Here is an 18,901-nt window from a genome sequence, read left to right as displayed (position 1 = left end):
CTCCTAAACAAAACAGAAGAAAAAGAAAATGTTCTTTTGCATCAACTCATTAAATATCAATATAGTTTTAGAAAATAAAGTTTTTTAAAAAGTTAAAGTTAACATAAAAAAGTTTCAAAATTAGAGCAGAGTCGAGTTTTCTTTTTTGTTGCTTTACAATATCGCTTTTTTATGTTTTGACATAATTTCATAATTTAGTTACATGTAATTTTGTTCAAATAATTACTTACATTATACTTGTTTCTACATTTATCATTTCTGAAAACAAACTGTCCTGTTTTTTTTCCGCGCGTAGGATGGATACTCTGTATATATATTTTATTAAAAATTACAAGGGAAATACATATTAGTCTAATAATAATACTTCCTCAAGTTATCAACGCAAGCGGATGTAACATAAATTATAATCCTGACTAAAAGTAAGAGAATTAAAAATAGAGTATTAAAATACTTTGAAACCAATTCGTAATCAGAAAAATTAAGAAAATTAAGAAATCGGTTTTAATAAAATAAATTATTAGCTTTCTTTAAATCGTATATTTATAATTAAAACAAAAATATTCTTATATTGTGATTATTTACTGATCTACTGAATTCATTTATAATACTTATTTTTAAATTATATACTTAATTAGGCATACATACAAGATTTTTTATATATTATGAATATGGAAAAGGCACAAGAGAAAAAAGAAGAAGAGAGCATAAAGGAAAAAGAGAAGGAAATGATGATGAAAAAAAGAAAAAAAAGGAAAGAAAGAAAAGTGAATACTGAAATGACTTGGGTTTACTTATTCTTTCTCCTATCTGTCTTTTCTCTTTCATTAAAGAAAATTTACTAATACATAAAAGTGAAAGAAAAAAAATTGAAAGAGTGACAGACGTGTGGAAAAAAGATAAAACAGAAAATGAGGAGAAAATGTAAAGGAAAAAGAGAGAGAAAATTGGATGAAGACATAAACGGTCGAAGAAAGATCACCAGGCAATAAAACTTGACACGGTATTGAAGTCGACAAAACGAACGACGAAAATGCATTAATTTAAGTCACTAAGTTAAAATTGTATTTATATAAATGAAAAATTATATGTATTATTATTAATACATAATATGTTTGAAATTTTTAATAATTATTAAAAACTTTGATTGTATCAATTAATAGTGAAAATTTTATTGCATTATTCGATGATTATGCTAATTTATTCGAAAATTTAAATTTGTGAAAATCACGAATACAATACTAAGTAACTGACAGATGAAAAGTAATTTGATTGACAATAACAATGTTTATTTATATTATTTAATATTAAAACGTTATGTTGAAACTTATTATTTGTAAAAATTAAAAATTATGGTACAAACAGTAACTGACGACGGATAAAGAAGTAATTTGACTGGTTTAATTGACAATAAGAAAATGTTTAATTATATTAATTAATATTAAAATTTATTATGAAATCTTCAGCGAACATTATTTTGTAATAATATCGACATCGTCTACTAATCAATATTAATTCTCTTAATTAATACTACTATTATGGTTAATATTACACTATTAACTAATGATATTGTATATACATATGTGATTAATAGATGATTAATAGTCGATTCCGATATTATAATACTGTCCAATTTAAATTTAATATCAATTAATATTATAACCCATTGTTGATTATCAAACAATGCAATACTAAATTATGATTATCAATATCAGTCAGTAGTAGAATATTCATAGTTGCCTGCTATTTCTGATGATTGTTGAATCTTTCCGAAGAAAAAAAATTTTTTTTTAATAAAAACGTTTACAATCGAGGTCTTTGGGTGCAGGATAAAATTTACAAAAGGAGTCCCTTAAGTAACGCTTGCTTGAGATTGAGGAAAACAAAGAAGAGAGATCGAGAATAAAAATACAAATAGTAATGAAAAAAAAAAACAAAAAATGGGTGTTATTTTTAGATGTCTGTTAGATTATCAGAAATCAGAAAACCTAAAGAATTAAAAATGATGTTTAAGCAGAAAAAGGAATAAAAAAAAGAGACACTACTATTAATACTACTATTTACTACTACTACTACTATAACTATTACTACTATCGCTGCTATTACTACAACAACTACTATGCTATTACTACAGTACTCATAATAAGGATTTAAATGACGTAGATAAAACTTAGTTGATGCGATTTTTAGCGGGATGTGAATTAGATTTAAATTTAATTTTCGATTAATCGAGTAAGATTTTAATTTTAACTCGACAGTTTTTAATTGGGATTTAATCCCGATTAACACAGTCTCGAGTTAAATATGGATTTAATTCCAGTAATGTACGAATTAATCTCGATTAATATGAGATCTCGAATTAAATTCCAATTTTACTTCGAGATTATGGGAATTACATTTGAATTTAATTTTGATCATAAGATTTTTTTGGAGTGTCACTTGGGGACACCTTTTTCATCGTTCGACGTTTTGTCGCTTTATTTGTTTAGATGCTTAGGAAGACGGAGGATACACACTGAAGAAGTGAGTGTGACGACAGATCTTTTTTTATAAGTCCTGTAGGCCGAGATCGGCCAGTCGTATCTCGAAGATCGTCCTCCTTTAAGGTGTTCCCCCGTTTTTGAACACCCTTCAGAGAAAGAGCTATCAACGGTAGAAACTCCGCAAGGTTTCATCATTTATTAGCACCTTTAAAGTTGAGTATCCGAATAGCTCATTTTCAGTCACTTATAACGATAGGCTATTGGTGTCTCAACTTTTTCGAGCGATGGTTATATAATACTTATATAATTGAGTGTTTATATATGTAATACCCTGTACATCTGAAAGTGATGTACTTGTAAAAGATGAACTAAAAGTTACATATAAGTTAGGGAGAATTTAAAGAGCTATCGGTGTATCAACATTTTTGGGCGCAATAGTTGTGCTCTGTATGTTGAAGCGATGTCTTTATAAAAAAAAAAAAAAAATAGTAACGAATACAAAGTAAGTTAGAAGCTACTTAAAGGAAGTGAATACAGTGAAAATAGGAAAAGAAAAAGTGAGGGAGGAAGGACGAGAGAGTGGGATGAGAAATGCGAATTTTGCGTGGCAAGACTCCTTCAGACGAAAAGTGCGGTCCTTTTCTCGGTCGTTGTTGAGCCACGCGAGTCTTACGCGAGAAGATGAGGGTTCTCACCCAATCTCTCATCCTCTTTATATATTACGATATACAATACAAGATGACGGGGAGGATGATCTTCGAGCAAATAGGCGCGATAAAGAGGTAAAAGATAGAGGGAGAGGGAAGAATAGGGCGATGATAATAAAGAAGGGTGATAAACGAAAAGAGGAGATAATAATGATGGCGAATATGTCCTCGCTAAAGCGAGAGACTCGACGTTGTACAGTCTCGTCAATTTTTGCGTAGCAATGTTCGATTTTTGAGATTCAAAGATATTTTGACTTTGATAACAGAAGGCTTCAAGGATCTTCAGCGAGGAAAAAAGAACGAAGATACGAGAGGCTTACCGTCTCGTAAAAAAACTAATGATTATTTCCTCGCAGAGTTTGAATTTCATCCCAGGATCCAGGATTCTCTTTTTAATTCAAGATTAAGAAATCTAATATTTACGATCTTACGATGTAAAAAAAATTGAGAATCTTGGATCTAAAAATTCTATGACTCGGCATTTGAGAAACTTGACGGCTCAAATAATTTGAAAGAAACCTCCAATGGTTTTGATTTCGATTTCTTTTTTTGGGATCTTTGAGAACTCAAAAGCCGATGAATACATAGAATAGGATGATAGAAAAATTGTCAGGGAACTTGTAAATCCATGGACAGCCTATAAGGGAATTCTTAAAGCTTCAAGGTAGCTTTAAAGCTTCTCAAGAATCCAAGAGTTTTAGATTTCGAGTAAAAAGAGTGTTCCAGTACTCCAAGAAGTAGTCCAAAGAATATAAAATCAAGAATATAGGGATAGCCATGGATTTAGAGTATAAAAAAGATGGAGATATCTCAGGACTTGGAGATCCAAGAGCCTTCATAATTGTTATACGCAAAAGTTGACGAGCATATTGTTAATATACACGATCCAAAACAGAAAAGTAAATAAATCGACGACGAAATCACTTTAATAAGCAAGCTAGCAAAAGCAACCAAGCAAAAGTTAAAAAAAAAATAAAAAAAGAAAGACGAATTGTAATAGTAGAATGAAGTGAAGTAACTGTGGTTTGGGCTAATTATATACTCGTCGGTTATTTTCCTTAGCTCGGATTAATGACAGTTTAACAGTGTCATGTCGTCCAGTGATACTTGTCGAGTGCTTGTCTAAAAAATGTTTAGATCTCGAAGTGTGTCCAGTAGTTGTTCGAAATAGGATGAAGTGGGATAATTGTGCAATCGATACCAGAGAGTAATTAAAGTATTTTTTATTTTTTGATAAAATGATTGATTACTCGATCAAAGGATCGAGGAATTTCCTCCAAAATGAAAATTGATTTATGGAAGATTATTATAAGATCATAATAAAGAGAATAACAATTCCGTAAGTTCTTAAATATAAATGTACAATATTCGATCAATTGCAAAAAGTCAATTGCATATTTTGAATAATTTAGTAGACAGATACTTCTATCACTTTACAGTTTACTTCAATCAAAAATTCAATTTTATCTTACTATAAGTATAAGAAAACAAAATTCGAAATATTTGCGTGAGATACACAAATAGCCCATTTCACCTTATACGAATCACGAACAATCGGAGTCGATTGAAAGAATGAATGAGAGAATGAAAGTGGAAGAGGCGTAAAGAGATATTGAGAGAGAGAGAGAGAGAGAGAGAGAGAGAGAAATTTGAAAGAAACAAAGATATAACATTATAAAGTACTATTTAAACGAATGTGAGTGTGTGAATGTATGGTAATGAAATATTCAAGACCGAGAAAGAAAGAGAGAGAGAGAGAGAGAGAGAGAGAGAGAATTTTGAATTTTACGAAAAAAATGGCTAAAGTGAACCGAAGTAAGATCATCAAGTGCAACACAATGGTCGCAATAAGTGAAGTTAAAAATGAGACCAATATTAAGAGCGATGCAAGATATTTGTATTCTAATCATTAGTTTGAGATTGTAAAATCTAAAAAAGGAGAAAAAAATTATAAAAAGAAAACGGAGAACATGAGCTATTCTCTTAAACGAATGCTTGAACATCTTGCATCGTGATTAAAATTGATTGTGCGAGTTTTGCGCGATGATTCCGAAATGAGATGAGTCCGGTTGGTGATTTGAAGGTTGATTTGAATTAGGAAAGCATTTCTGTCAATTCGTCGATACTGTCGCGATATTCGATGATCGATAGTAATTAATGCTTAGGGGATGGATGCGTGGGAAGGCAAGCTAGATTGAGTCTTGCGCGATTTATTACGGTTAAAATACTGACTGGTTGATTGCCGTTGTGCGAAGTGAGACGACTGTTGAAGAAAAAGAAGAAGAAAAGGAAGGGCAACCATCACTTATTATATATTATTGTACATATTTACTTGTAATTGCTATTCGTATCGCAGAGGTTTCTGTTCTCTCAAGATCATTTTCTCGATGATTCAGCGGAAAAAAATGACAAAAAAAATATGAATAAAGTTAGATTTGTGTATTATTGAACCAGCCCCTCTCATCAACACTGTAGGATAAGGAAAGAATTGTTTATCGTATGACAAGTTAAGGTTTTGAAAACTCTTGAAACTTTTTCAAAATAAGTGTTAATTTAATTTATTAATTTAAAATATCAAATTACTTTTTTCACGAATTTCAATCGGAAACATTCAAATGATATAATTCTTTTGTAAAAGCATCTTTTAGTTCTTGAAACGTTTTTGCGATTAAATTACAAGTCATTTTTTTAAATTATGAGATTTGTATATCGCGCATTGTGTTACGTTATTGAAAGATCCTTTAATTTATACAACGATTAATTATATATATATATATATATATATATATATATATATTTCTTTTTACGGCAATTACTATTTAGAATGAGATCACATTAAAAAAATGCACATATGTAGTATATAGTAGAGTAAAAAATAAATAAAATAAGAATAGATTAATTCATACATTAAATAATCATACATGAAATCGCAATATATCAAATATTGACGAGAGATAATAAACTATATGTTAAACAAATATAAGAATATTTTTTGCAAAATGTACAGGTGAGTTTTTTAATTCATCGTTTGATTAATTGCATTATGCAAATAGAATTTCGTTCTATAAAGATTGATCAATCGATGAATTATAAAAATTGTCTTTTATAGATGAAAAAAAAAGAATAATTTAAACAAAACAATATCAGTTGTCTCGAAACAACAGTAGATGCATAAATGAAGGAATTCGTAAGGTTCAGTATCGCCATTCAATCATCAAGCCAGGAATGACTTTAAATATCAGGTAAGATTAATGTCAATTTTTTTAACATGTCGATCATTCAAGTAGAAACAGATAAAATATTAAAAAGGAAAGTCTACGATATTCCATTTTAAAACAAATTCATTTAACCTCTAAAATGCAATGTTTATGAGAATTTAATTTAATCTTTTTTTTTATTAGGAAGTAATTTATTTTTTCAAACTTATTTTACATTATTGTAATTGTTAAAGGAGAATTTAAAACTTACGTTAGATTTTTTTCATTAATCGGAGCATTAGTTGAAAAAAAATTAAGTCTATATTCTAATATTCTAAGCTGTCAGAAAATCCATATAATTTCAAATTCATATTTAAGTTTAATATTTCTTGAATACATGTTACGCTAGCTACAATGTTAAAATTAGGATAAATATTACATGCATATATCCAGATATGATTCGTTTGACAAAGAAGCTCTCGCAATGAAGGTAGGAAGTATCCGCAACAGTTGCATTATATCGTTTACCGATCGAGAACTGGAGAGACTAAACTCGAATGTCTGCGTTCCGAAAGAAATCAAAAGAAGCGTTGTAGCAATTTTTTTCGCCTGTAAGTGGATGCGATATTATCCAATAGTATAATGTATGTCCTAGGGTCTGTCTGGTGACATTTTTGTCCGTAGAAAGCGAGCCCATCTATTGGACGTCAGTATGCTGCATGGTGTGAATGCCGCATAATGGATCTTCACTAGCCGACTCGCGTCAGATGGCGCGCTGCTGCGATTAAGAGAGCTTTCTATTGGTCGGCGATGCTTGAGATAACATGGCGGCAATCGGCGCGCGATTCGTTCCTAAACGCGGTCAGTAGGTTACGCAACCTCGCGACGCGCGCGTCGTCGCCGTCGTCGTTGTCGTCGTTGTCGTTGTTTAGTGGCAGCGCCTCGGGTCGATTTGACGGTGACGGAGGTGCGGTCGGTCGCCGATGCGGCGACGAGTGGCGAGCGCGCAAAATGGCGCCCAAGCGTGTAATTTTGATGTCATGCGGCAGCTATAACCCGCCGACGAATATGCACCTGCGAATGTTCGGTACGTACGTAGAATCGATAATTTGTCGTCGCCCTCAGGAGCGGCGAATATTGTCACGTCACGTTCCGTTATCACGCATGATATCACCTCGCTGCCATGCGTGCAACTTGTTTATCATGTTTTCATCATTTATAGGTGATCCGTTTCTGCTCAATTGCTCGTTGTATATTTTCTCTCAATTTGTTGTTCACCCCTTTCGTTTAATGCTTCATAATATATCACCTAATCATAAATATATAATCAATATGTGATGTAAAAATTCAAATCTTGTAATTTTTGTATATATAATTCAATATTAATCTTGAATTGTAGTTAGTAGTTATTAATTTTATGTGAATAATACTGTAGAAATTGCTCGAGACCATCTGCATCGATTGGGAACGCACGTTGTCGTCGGCGGGGTGATCTCTCCAGTGCACGATGTGTACGCCAAGAAAGAGCTGGCCAGTGCTACTCACAGATGCGCGATGCTGCGACTCGCGTTACAGAACAGCGACTGGATTCGACTGAGCACATGGGAGACCAGGCAAAACTGTTGGTCCAAGACCCGCATTAGCTTACAGCACCATCAGAATCTCCTCAATTCAGTGCTGTCCAATTCCAATGACATCAAGCATCACCTACAGATAGAGGACACTGAGTGGATTCCTGAAAACGTGAAGAACAGCGAAGACAGTACACCGATACAGATTAAACTGCTGTGTGGCGCAGATCTACTAGAGAGCTTTGGCATTCCTGGACTTTGGGTGGAGGAAGATGTGAGTTACATATGCGAAATATGATTGTACGCGATTGTTTTGGATAAGAATATCTTTTTAATAGAATATTTTTTTTTATAATATTACTTTTAAAACATTACTTTTTAAAAATGTAATTTTGAATAAACTTTTGTCCTTTTCTTGTTCAAGTTTACACCTTTGAAATAAGCTATCTTTTATATTTTCTAACTAAAAATTAAGAAGATAATAAGGACATGAGTAAAATAGCAAAATAGAAAATGGTTGATTTTATATGTGTCACAGATTGACGCAATTGTCGGCGAGCATGGTCTTGTGGTCATCACCAGAGAAGGTGCCAATCCTAACAAGTTTATTTATGACTCGGACATTCTCTCCAAGCATATGGTAAGCATGTAATAAAATAAATAATAAAATATTAAAAATCTGGTAAAATTCTTTTGTCTTATTGAATCATGTTTATGCTGTGCAATATGTGCTTATTTAATGTTTTTGTTGACTTAAATTAAGTAATTAAATTAATTAATGTTTATTTGACTAAATTTTAATCAATGATAAATTTAATTAAATGTTTGCAAATTACTAGACAATTGTAATTTTTGAGATTGTAAAAATCACCATTTGTTATCGTTGGTTACAGATGTAACCAATCAATTCAGAAACAGCCTTGAATTGCTGCAAAATTTGATTTGTATTTTTTCATATTTCCACATACAGAACAATATCTGTATCGTAACCGAATGGATTCCGAATGAAGTTAGTTCGTCGAGAATCAGACGAGCTTTGAAGCGCGGCGAGAGTGTCCGGTACTTGTTGCAGGACTCCGTCATAGATTACATCTACAAGCATGAGATCTACGACGCGAGAATGCCAGACACGACAATGTGAGTTTCGAATATTCTGTTTAGACGCATTCTTTTATAATAATGATAGCTTGTTTTTATTGTTTTGTCCGCTAGCTCACATTATTCCTCTGTTGCTTAAAAGACATTTAAGAAATGTTAATAATACGAATAAAAGATCTGTATGTATCAACAGTACAGTTTTGATATGATGTTTCATATGATTAACACGTAAGATGAAAAAAGTAAAATAAAAAACAGTATACAATTTCAAAGCTGTTGAGCTGCAGAGGATTAAAATGACGAAGGCAATTAAGATGTGTCTGAAGCCATGTAGATATAAGTTTAAAATTTTGTAAATTGCATATGAAAAATTGCAGCGATCGCTGCTGAATTAAGCAAATAGAAAATCGAGGAGTCAAGTAACGTACAATCAATCGCGTATATTTTTTAGCTGTTTTACTTGTTTCGCTGTTGTGTATTACTTCTCCTCTTGCATCGCTTTCCGATTATCTCACGTTTAAAAATCTCGCTTTTTTTACGCACTATACACGATTATATGGTAAATATAATGAGAACGACGCAAGAGGGGAACTGAAATAATAGGGAAAAGAATAAGCAATACAGGAGCTCAATGGGGCGTAATGAGAAAGAAATAAAATTATCGCACAAATTGTATCATAATAAAATTTACCGTTGCTTGATTACCCGAGTAACATAATGCGATAGTAGATTGCCATTATATTGGATTACAATGTACAGAAAAAAATTGTTTCATAAATTTCTATATATTATTAATTATGTTAAACAAGTTTAACAAGGAAACCTAAATTAATTCAGTAGGAGTACCATAAAAAAGATTTTGTTTTTGTGCCGTAATTCAATATGGTTGCAATGAAATGAATTTTGAGGAAAAAATTTTTTTTTAATTTATGATTATAACGTTTTTGTGATATTTTATTTAATGACTATGGCAGTCTTGTTGTAGATATCGTATTGTTATCAATTTTTATACACTTTACACAGGAGATAATATATTTTATTTTTATAAAAATAAAATTTATTATAAATATGATTTTTATATATATAATAGCAGTTTTTCCATTGTGCGAAATAAAAATACAAAATTAATGAAACATAATTGAGTTTGTAAAAATATGAAAGAAAATATAAAATCTAATAGGATAATATTTAAAAATATATATGTGTAACTTTCAGTAAATATCAAACTGTTTTTGAAAAATTACGTTATTTATTTCTAACTTATTAATTGATCATTGTTGTTAACTGTATGTTATTCGTTTATTTGAGACCAATTCCCGATTAATTATCGATTATGTATCTATAGAAACGTTTTAAACGTTACATTGTAATATTTTATATACATATATAAAAAGTAGTATGTACAAAAAGATGGGATACTTAAAAGGAATGCATTGCGATCATTACTATGGTAATATTTCGACGGAATTTATACGATGTACAATATTCTTTACTCTAGTCTTCCTGACTGTCTTCCGTCGACAATATTTACATGGCAGTATATTAAAATATTCTCCTTCTATTTTTATGAGCTCTAGACATGTAGTAGATCAATATAAAAGGGAGACATGTATTTTTTTATAAGTATTTAATCGTACGTTATAATGTGCGATTAAATACTTAAAAAAAAAAGTGTTTTTTTTATCTTTATTGAAATTATATGCAAAAACTTCAATGTTCATAAAATATCTGAGCCATGTATCTTTGTTAATTAAAGGAATTACATTCTATTTATTGTATTGGTTCTGTTTACTATTTAATTACTTTAAAGGTACAATATTTATAAAGAATTATCTTCTGTTTACTATAATTAATTTAAGAATATAATTGTGCATTTTATATGGAATACCAACTTTTTATTTGAATTGACGTTTAATAAATGTTATAAAATATTGTATTTTATTTATTGTTTTTTAACATTTTTTGAATGTAAAATAATATACATTTAACATATAAGATTATTTTTTTGTAGGTTTTAAGCAGCAAAAAGATATATTTAACTCTCAGCAAATAAAAAAAAACTTTTAAACTCAAGAGTATTAAACGATAAAAATTTCTATTTACAAATTGATTAAAATTAGTTTCTTATAATATTTTTAATATTAATAAATTATTTTCAAAAGAAATAATTTTGCACTATTTACTGAGAGTTAATAAAATATCACAATTAAATTAATTTAAGATTTACATGCACTTTAAATAATTTTATTCACTGACATGGACAATAATATAATTATTGCGAACAAATTACTGAAATAATATTTAATTTAATTTGTTATTGTTGACAATAAAGACGAAAGTTAATAAAATAACTCAATTAATTAGAGTAGAATTTCAGTTGTAATAAATAATATCGTCAGTGAATCGAATTCCGAGGACACCTTTGTCACTATTTTTTTTTTTCTAGTCGCGTGGGATTATCATAGCAACCTATTTATTCTCATACATCCTATTTATCATATAAAACATGCTGATTGAAATAAAGTTGCAAATATATAAGTAAAGCTGAAATCGGAATTAAACTGAATCTTATATATAACAATTAGTTTCTATTAAATTTTTACATGAAACACTGGATTCAAAAGAATGCTAACGAATTTTTCAGCCGCATATTTTATTTCTACGGAAATCTAGAATCGTTATAAATAATTTCTATGCAATCATCTAATAATATTCAACTGCGTATGAAGCAAACCCACGCGACTAAATTATGTTGTGCGAGAATGTGAGACGTAATGAGCGAAAATGATATTCTATAAAAACATCGTCATGTGTTTTTCACGCTGCCGCTGCTGATTGGACACCGAAGTAAGTTGGAATTGCCATCGCCGAATGCGAACAATTACCTGCACATACATCCCCGATACCTAACCGCATTTCTAACACCGTCACCCAGCGATGTAACCATGGGCTCGCCGAGCCCGGTCGAGATCGCCGCGTCTATCGATGTGCCGGACGCGGTGCTACGCAAAAACCTGCAGAACACTGTGGGTGGTGGTGGGCTCGACGAGATTCGCGAACAATTCGTTAGCGTGATCAGTAACAGCGCCGACAACGGCAACGTCAAGCACGTATCTAGAGCCGCGTATCCTGGTCAGGCGAAACAGATCATCGCCAGCGCGACCGGCGTCGCGCGAATTGTAGACGAGGTAGGTGCGCTTGACGAGCCGATGGCGAGGTCTCGGCCTGGTCCTTCGTCAGAAGAGGGTCATAGATCGATAGATAGTGTCGCGGATAGAGCTACTATTGGACAGAGAGAGGTCTCGGATTTCAGATCCAAGACAGAAATTATTGATGTGGATTTAGGTTCAAACGATGATCATGAAGTAATAGTAAAAATTTCTTCGAGTTCTAGCAAATTGGTGTCGAACGAGGATCGTAGGATGACGGTAGACAGTATTGCAAAGGATAAAGACGCGTCAAGTATGAAATCTAAGGAAATTGTCGATGTAGATTTAGGTTCTGGTGAACTCGTGTCGAAAGAATGTTCTAGGTCAACAATAAAAATTGCAGTAAAGGGTAAAACTGAGATTGGACAGAAAGATGCCTTGGATTTGAGATCTAAGATGGAAATTGGTGCTGTAGGTTTAGATTCGACTGATAATCGCGAATTAATGATGAAGGTTCAACCTAGCGAGTCAAGTTCTGGCGAACTTCGTTTGGGAGAATGTTGCTGGCCGAAAAGAGAAGGCGCTGCGAATGACGAAGTCGAAGCTCGCGATAGAAAAGTTATTTCTGGGAAAAACATAATCGATGTAGAGTTAGGTTTAAATGATAAGAATGCGCTGAAAGAAACACGTAAGTCTACGGTAGAAGCGAACACTGGCGAAGTAAGTTCGAATCAGTCTAGTTTTAGCACAATTGGATTGGAGAAGAGCTCCAGATCAATGGTAAAAGATGTCATAGACGGAAAAGTTAATGTTGGCAACAAAGAAATAGTTGACTTAGAGTTTTCCGATGTTGTTAAGGTTCAGCCTGTTCATTCCAGTCATGGCATACTTTCGTTAAAAGAGGATCGTAAATTAATATTAGAAAAACTTACGAACGAGCTTAAAATTAAGCTTGACGAGGAAAAAAATAAGTCCAAAGAAAGTTTACAGGTAGATAAAATAGGTAAAGACGATGTAAAACTAACTAAACTTAGTGCAAAAGATGATATGAATGTTGAAGTCAATAATGATGTGGAAATCGATTCTAGAAAAGAGATATCTGATTTCGAATCGGATAAAACTAAATATCTAGAAGCCAAGGCGACTTCATCGTTGAATGTTTCTTTGACATCACTGGACGGCCGTCACGAATGTGCTCTGTCCGATTTTAGCGTAGACAAGGAAGATTATCGCCTTAGTCAATATGATTCCGAGGAAGATGTAGAAGAAAAAAAGAAACCTTCATATACTGCCAAACTGAATTTGAAGTACGCTGACGGTCAAACCGAAGATGCTACAGATAACCTAGCTGATTCTATAAACGATAACGAAAGTATAAGAAAAAGTGATATTTCCAAGAGCCAGAAAGAGTTATCTTTGATTAAAGAAGTCGATAATCGCGTAAAGTCTTCAGGAGAAACAGATCAATTGAAATATGCCGTGGAAGAATCACTTTCAGACGATAAGTATTACCTTGAAGGTGACGAACGCACAAAAGAAATATTCAAGACGTCGCGAGAAGCTGACAAGAGAACGGAGAGAAGATCAGAATTAGACACTTATTCCTCAGAAAAACGGATGACATCTTGCGATTCGAGTCTCGAGATAGACGGCAAGTATCGAAAATCGATCGTGAACTCCCGCAAAAGTCCGAGAAAGATGAGAGAAGGTCAGATTCGCGATGTCGAAGTCAAGGAGCAATATCGATTCACTGACCCGCAGACGCGCGTTCATTCTGAAGCATTTCAAAGTTCTTCCACGAAGATGAAAAACTCCGAGAAGGTCAAGCAAGAACAGACTTACATAGAGATAGTTGACCTCGAGGAGGAAGATCAAAGTGCCAAAGAGCGTAACATATGTCGTGCAGAAAATGTTTTCCAAGAGTCTTCAAGATCATCCTCCTTGAAAGTGAGAAGTCCCAGAAAAATCGAGGTGCTTCACACCGACGAAATAAGGGATTATGACAGATATTATAGTGATCAAGAAACGTCTCGATCTAGGAAGTCCCAAAAATCTTCGAGAGCATCTACAAGTGCAAAGAGCCCTAAAAAGAAGGGTCAAGTCTTTTACAGAGGCGAAGATATGAAAGATTACAATCGATCTGTCAACGATCGCGCAGCCTCTCAACTAGAGGCAGTCTTTCTAGATTCTCCGAAGAAATCTTCAGTGAGAATAGAAAGTCCCAAAACAGATTCCGAAGCCGAACTGAAGAAGCAAAATCGACGTGCTGATAATCGAGATACATCGCGAACTGAAGAGCTCTTTCGGTATTCTTCGAGACCGTCTTCCATGAAGAGCCCGAAACAGACTCAAACTCAGAAGGCTGTGAAAATGAACGATAACCAAGGGCAACAAGCACAAGAAGCAATAAAAACGGCAAAAAATGCTGGTAATAAAACAAAGTGCGACTTTAACGAAATTAGGGACGTATATACGAGGAAGGTGCGACGTTATAATGTGCCTCTTCAGGGCAGCTTGGACTCGATGATCGCGTCCGATGAAAAATCCGCGCAGAAGCCGAAGAAAGACGACACGTTCTCGAAGAAGTCGAAGAGCTACGAATCGATCAAACGTATCCAGGAGGTGTTTCTGGGAGTTCCGCCGACGAAGGCAAACAGTAGCGGCTCGCAACTCGACATCCCGGATGAGTTCTGTTCGATCTGCTGTTACATGAACGAGATCACTTTCCGGACAGAAGAGGAAGTGAGTAGCCCGAATCAAGAGACATTCTACACACTCAGGTCGACCTGCAGCTCACTGGCCGACGACGATTCCATTGAGTGCGACCTTTGCCTTCAGGAATCTGCCAACGAACTTGAAGGTAAAATCCAGGAGATTCCCTGCGAGATTTGTACGATCTGTGGCGAGGTAGATGGTAGTTTTGATCAGGATTCCACGATGCCGGCGGATAGGGGTACTTTTAAAAGAATCGAGCCGCATCAAGAAGACGACGATAGTTTTGAGATTGAGAACTGCGGCTTTCAGAGCGGCACAGAATCAGCTGATGATCGAAGCAGGGTCTCTGATAAAGAAAAAGTCAAAGATTCCGGACCAAAGTCACTTTTTATCCACGGTTCTTCAACGAATAGAGATCAGCCGCGAGAGTTATATTTCATACCCAAAGACGAGATTGCGATTTTGACGAGCGGGGCCAAAAAGGTCAATCGCAAAGGCTCCTTATTTAGAAAGAAGGAGGATTTAGGCGGAAATACACGAGAAACTAAGAGACGATACTCTTCAGTGGATAGTCTCCAACTGGCAAAAATTGCCGCGAAGGCAAGCGATAAGGTGCTCAGGATCGCAAAGAGTGCAATTGGATCTGCTGATAATCTGCGGATATCGAGAGATTCAAAAAGGTCAAAATCTCTGCAGAGATCTGCCGGAAGTGTGGACCGTCTGAATAAGTCTACTGAGAATTTGTGCTCACAAACAGAAATTCTCGGAAAGGAAAATGAAACTGACGACGAAGCAGCTCAGAAACTAAACACCCGAGACAAAGAAGAGGTGAAGATGATTCTCACACAGCACGGAATCAAGATTATCAGCGAGAAGGAGACTGCCTTATAATCAGAAGATTGGTATTTGTAAGTAATTTGATTATGCAGAGGAAGCAGTGGAATACTAAAGTATTTTGTGCAGCTGACATTAGAAATTACACGAAAGGAGATTGCAATTCAAGAGATACGTCTCTCGTCTATTAATACGACGACCTTTATATTTAGAAAAAAAGATTTCTGTCTGGATTTTATGTAAACCGAATAAGTAATCAAGAAAAATGTGCGAAATTTTTCTGTAGTGGCTTAGGATTCAAGATATATAAGATAGGGCGCGCACGTGCATTCGCTCAGCATAGAAATTTAAAAATACATATATTAAATGATAGATTTACGTGTTACGAAAGCTTCATCGGTTTTTTTAATACAAGTATTTCCGCGCACATACAACTTTGATAAAAGCCGATAAATCTTTTATAACGAAATAATGTGTAATTATATTTAAACATATAGAATATTGCAGTTAATAGAATTTATAAAATTATTAATACTTTTTTTATGAATTCTATTAATTAGATAAATTTATACGTATAGTAATCAAGAACTCTATAATTGATTAAATATATTTAATGCGTTTGTGTGACATTGCGTGACAAAACTGCGAAAGAAATATTGATATTAATTGATCTGTTATTAATTAATTAACAGTTAACAAGAAAGATTTAAGAATTAATATCTATTATATATTTAAAAATTAATTTAACGAAAAGATGAATGTCAGATTAATTACAGATAAAAATGATAGGCGAAGCGTAATTTTGCTATTAAGTCGGCATCTCGGCTTTACATAAACACTTATGCCGTTACAGTATTACATAATTATTGTGATAGAATGGTGTTATTAATACAAAATACGACTTTAAATCGATAGCTCGGTATCGATAGGAAGGACCAACAGGAAGAAATTGTTATTCTCGACGGACGATCGGGAAATTGTTGGATGATTTACGCAAGAGTTGCATATGATATACACACACAGCAAGACAATCCTAGTAATATTGCAGTCAATATTGCACAGAACAATTATAGTAGTAAGTGACAAAGCGATACATCGATTTAAGGAAAGCGCTTCACTCTGAATTTATACAGAGCGTCCCGAAAAATGTGAGGAATTTATTATTTTTTGGATATATTGCTTCTCTCAGGTAAACTCTCCCAGATGTTCTTCCCGATGTTCTTCCAGGTGTTCTTCTAGATGTAATAATTTAATCACAAATCCAAGTTCCAAGTATTTAACAGGCATGGTATCATTAATTAATTAATTTAATAATTTAATGGACATGTTTTAATAATTACTAACAACTGAAAGTTAAGATATTTTTAGCGTCGACATTCTTGCCAAGAAACGAATTTTAAATAAGAAAATATTTCTTATATCAATTTTCACGTTTCTTCGGGATATTGTATACACGAAAAGTGGCGAAAGACGTGCCAAAGAAGTTTGTGAAAGAATTTGTATTGTGCCACAATTATTAATAAGCTCCTGTGCATTTTTTAACTTTTTACTCGCATCTGTATGTCTGTTTATTTGTGCATGCAAATGCTAAGTATTACGAAACTGTAACGAAGAAGTATATACGTTCGCGTATGTTCAGGAGCATTTAGCATACTTTTTTAATTGCGTACAGATCGTCAGTATTGCTCCCCTTTTTCGTGGGCTCGCTTGATGTTACTCTTTCGTGTTAAATGATGTTTTGTAACTTTTTTTCAGATCCAACTACCAGCCAAGTATTTAGAATGCTAACGTTTACCCAATTTGTATTCGGTGACTTTGTGAAAAATCCTTTGAGCTCTGTTTCCCTTTACTGCATGTTGCGCATCTTTATTGCTTGAGCAATACATTCAATGGATAAATAACCTCCCTTTTAATTAGCACACCAAGAATGCCTTTAAATGTTAAAGTGGAATCATCGACAAGGAATATCTCTAATCCTCTCGATTCCCGTAATAATACCTTTAAAGGGAGAGATCCAAGTAAAGGCTAAAGTGAAATCTGCAATGAATCTCTTTGATTCTTTGGACCTAACAGATCCCCTTTCGAATCCGATCTCATTTCGATTAGAGCATCAGGAATCCTTCGAAATCCGAGTGTAGATCAAAGCGAAACTATATTCTTTCGATCTTTTTAGATCTTCTTTCGTTTTTAGTATTGTCAGAAATATTAAGATTGTAGTAGAACTGCCGTCGATAAAAGATCTAACAAATTGCACGATTATGTTAGAATTAATTGTTAGCCATGCCTGTTGGCGATGATTAAAAAGGATTTACTTTCTTCTATTTTGATGCTTAAATTTTTTTGGTAACTTCCGATTTTATGACTTCTCCCTGTCCATCATATTTTTACGTTTACCCGTTTGTTTGCTATTAAAAAATGCATGTGATATAATTTTAATCCTGTTCGTTTTTTCCATACGTCTATTACATCCGAGTTTAGATGATTGTATGTGCGTATTCGTTATAAAAAACCAAATGTACATCCGTCTTTTTGGGTTATATACATATAAAATGTTTCGAAAGTTTTATGTTCTTAAAATTCTAAAATTTTTTCAAGTTTTGTCATTTTCCAAGTTATCCGCGCTTATTAAAGTTAGAATTCAAAAACATTTTTGTATAATGTTAATTCATTTGAATGTCAAATATCATGTTTGTATTACAAAATATAAAATTTTATTCTGAAATTTTTATCTAATTTTTTGAGATATATTCTGAATCGATTATAAATCTTTATATTAGATTATTAACATCTTGAATTTGAAGTTTAAGACCCAAGACGACGTGATGGTAGTCGGAATGCATTTTTTTAGTTCTGATGGAGCATGTGACATATTGTTTTTCAGGATACAACAAAACCTGCATGCCTACTATAAGACAGATTGTTGACTGTCTCGTTGCTACTCGCCCAATTCGAGCCTGTGGCCCCCGGCTTCTTCTTTCTGCTATAAACCCTAATCGAACTAATGATTTTAATCAGGACCCTAGCATGGCTATTAACAACAGCAACAATATCAACAACAACGAGAGCGCTGAAAGTTACGAGAACATGCGGAATCCATATCACGATCATTCTTACATTTAATTCCGCTATTGAACTAACTATTTTTATAAT

The 18,901-nt window shown here is 33.4% G+C and overlaps 2 protein-coding genes across 6 annotated transcripts in view; both read left to right on the top strand.

The window, feature by feature from the left end:
• Positions 1-5,619, top strand: part of LOC105836800 (max dimerization protein 1) — a 46,138-nt gene extending 40,519 nt beyond the window's left edge. Inside the window, exon 8 of the mRNA XM_036293407.1 lies at positions 2,487-5,619. The gene's annotated coding sequence lies outside the window, so the exon portion shown is untranslated. The remainder of the gene's footprint in view (positions 1-2,486) is intronic.
• A 1,560-nt stretch (positions 5,620-7,179) lies between these two features.
• LOC105828567 (nicotinamide/nicotinic acid mononucleotide adenylyltransferase 1) lies at positions 7,180-18,822 on the top strand. Of its 5 annotated transcripts, none has more exons than XM_036293359.1 (6): positions 7,239-7,471; positions 7,820-8,229; positions 8,494-8,595; positions 8,926-9,092; positions 11,902-12,241; positions 16,667-18,218. In XM_036293359.1, exons 1-6 carry the CDS (start codon positions 7,396-7,398, stop codon positions 16,832-16,834), a joined length of 1,263 nt encoding a protein of 420 aa, XP_036149252.1. In that variant the 5' UTR covers positions 7,239-7,395; the 3' UTR covers positions 16,835-18,218. The 5 variants fall into 5 exon arrangements, with proteins under 5 accessions (XP_036149247.1, XP_036149252.1, XP_036149253.1 ...); XM_036293360.1 differs by lacking the exon at positions 16,667-18,218 and adding an exon at positions 18,633-18,808 and having other exon boundaries at positions 7,240-7,471; XM_036293354.1 differs by lacking the exon at positions 16,667-18,218 and having other exon boundaries at positions 7,180-7,471; positions 11,902-16,215.
• Positions 18,823-18,901: the final 79 nt, after the last annotated feature.

The sequence above is a fragment of the Monomorium pharaonis genome, chromosome 1 (assembly GCF_013373865.1).
Source record: "Monomorium pharaonis isolate MP-MQ-018 chromosome 1, ASM1337386v2, whole genome shotgun sequence".
In the NCBI taxonomy this organism is placed as follows: Eukaryota; Metazoa; Arthropoda; class Insecta; order Hymenoptera; family Formicidae; genus Monomorium; species Monomorium pharaonis.
The sequence above is the reverse complement of the archived record's forward strand: the minus strand, read 5'-3'. Positions and strand labels throughout refer to the sequence as shown.

Excerpts from the sequence above, each read along its gene's own strand:
- LOC105828567 (XM_036293354.1), top strand. The coding sequence starts at position 7,195 with ATGCTTGAGATAACATGGCGGCAATCGGCGCGCGATTCGTTCCTAAAC. Across the intron at positions 7,472-7,819 it reads TATGCACCTGCGAATGTTCG|AAATTGCTCGAGACCATCTG; the intron begins GTACGTACGTAG and ends ATAATACTGTAG. Across the intron at positions 9,093-11,901 it reads AGAATGCCAGACACGACAAT|TAAGTTGGAATTGCCATCGC; the intron begins GTGAGTTTCGAA and ends TGGACACCGAAG.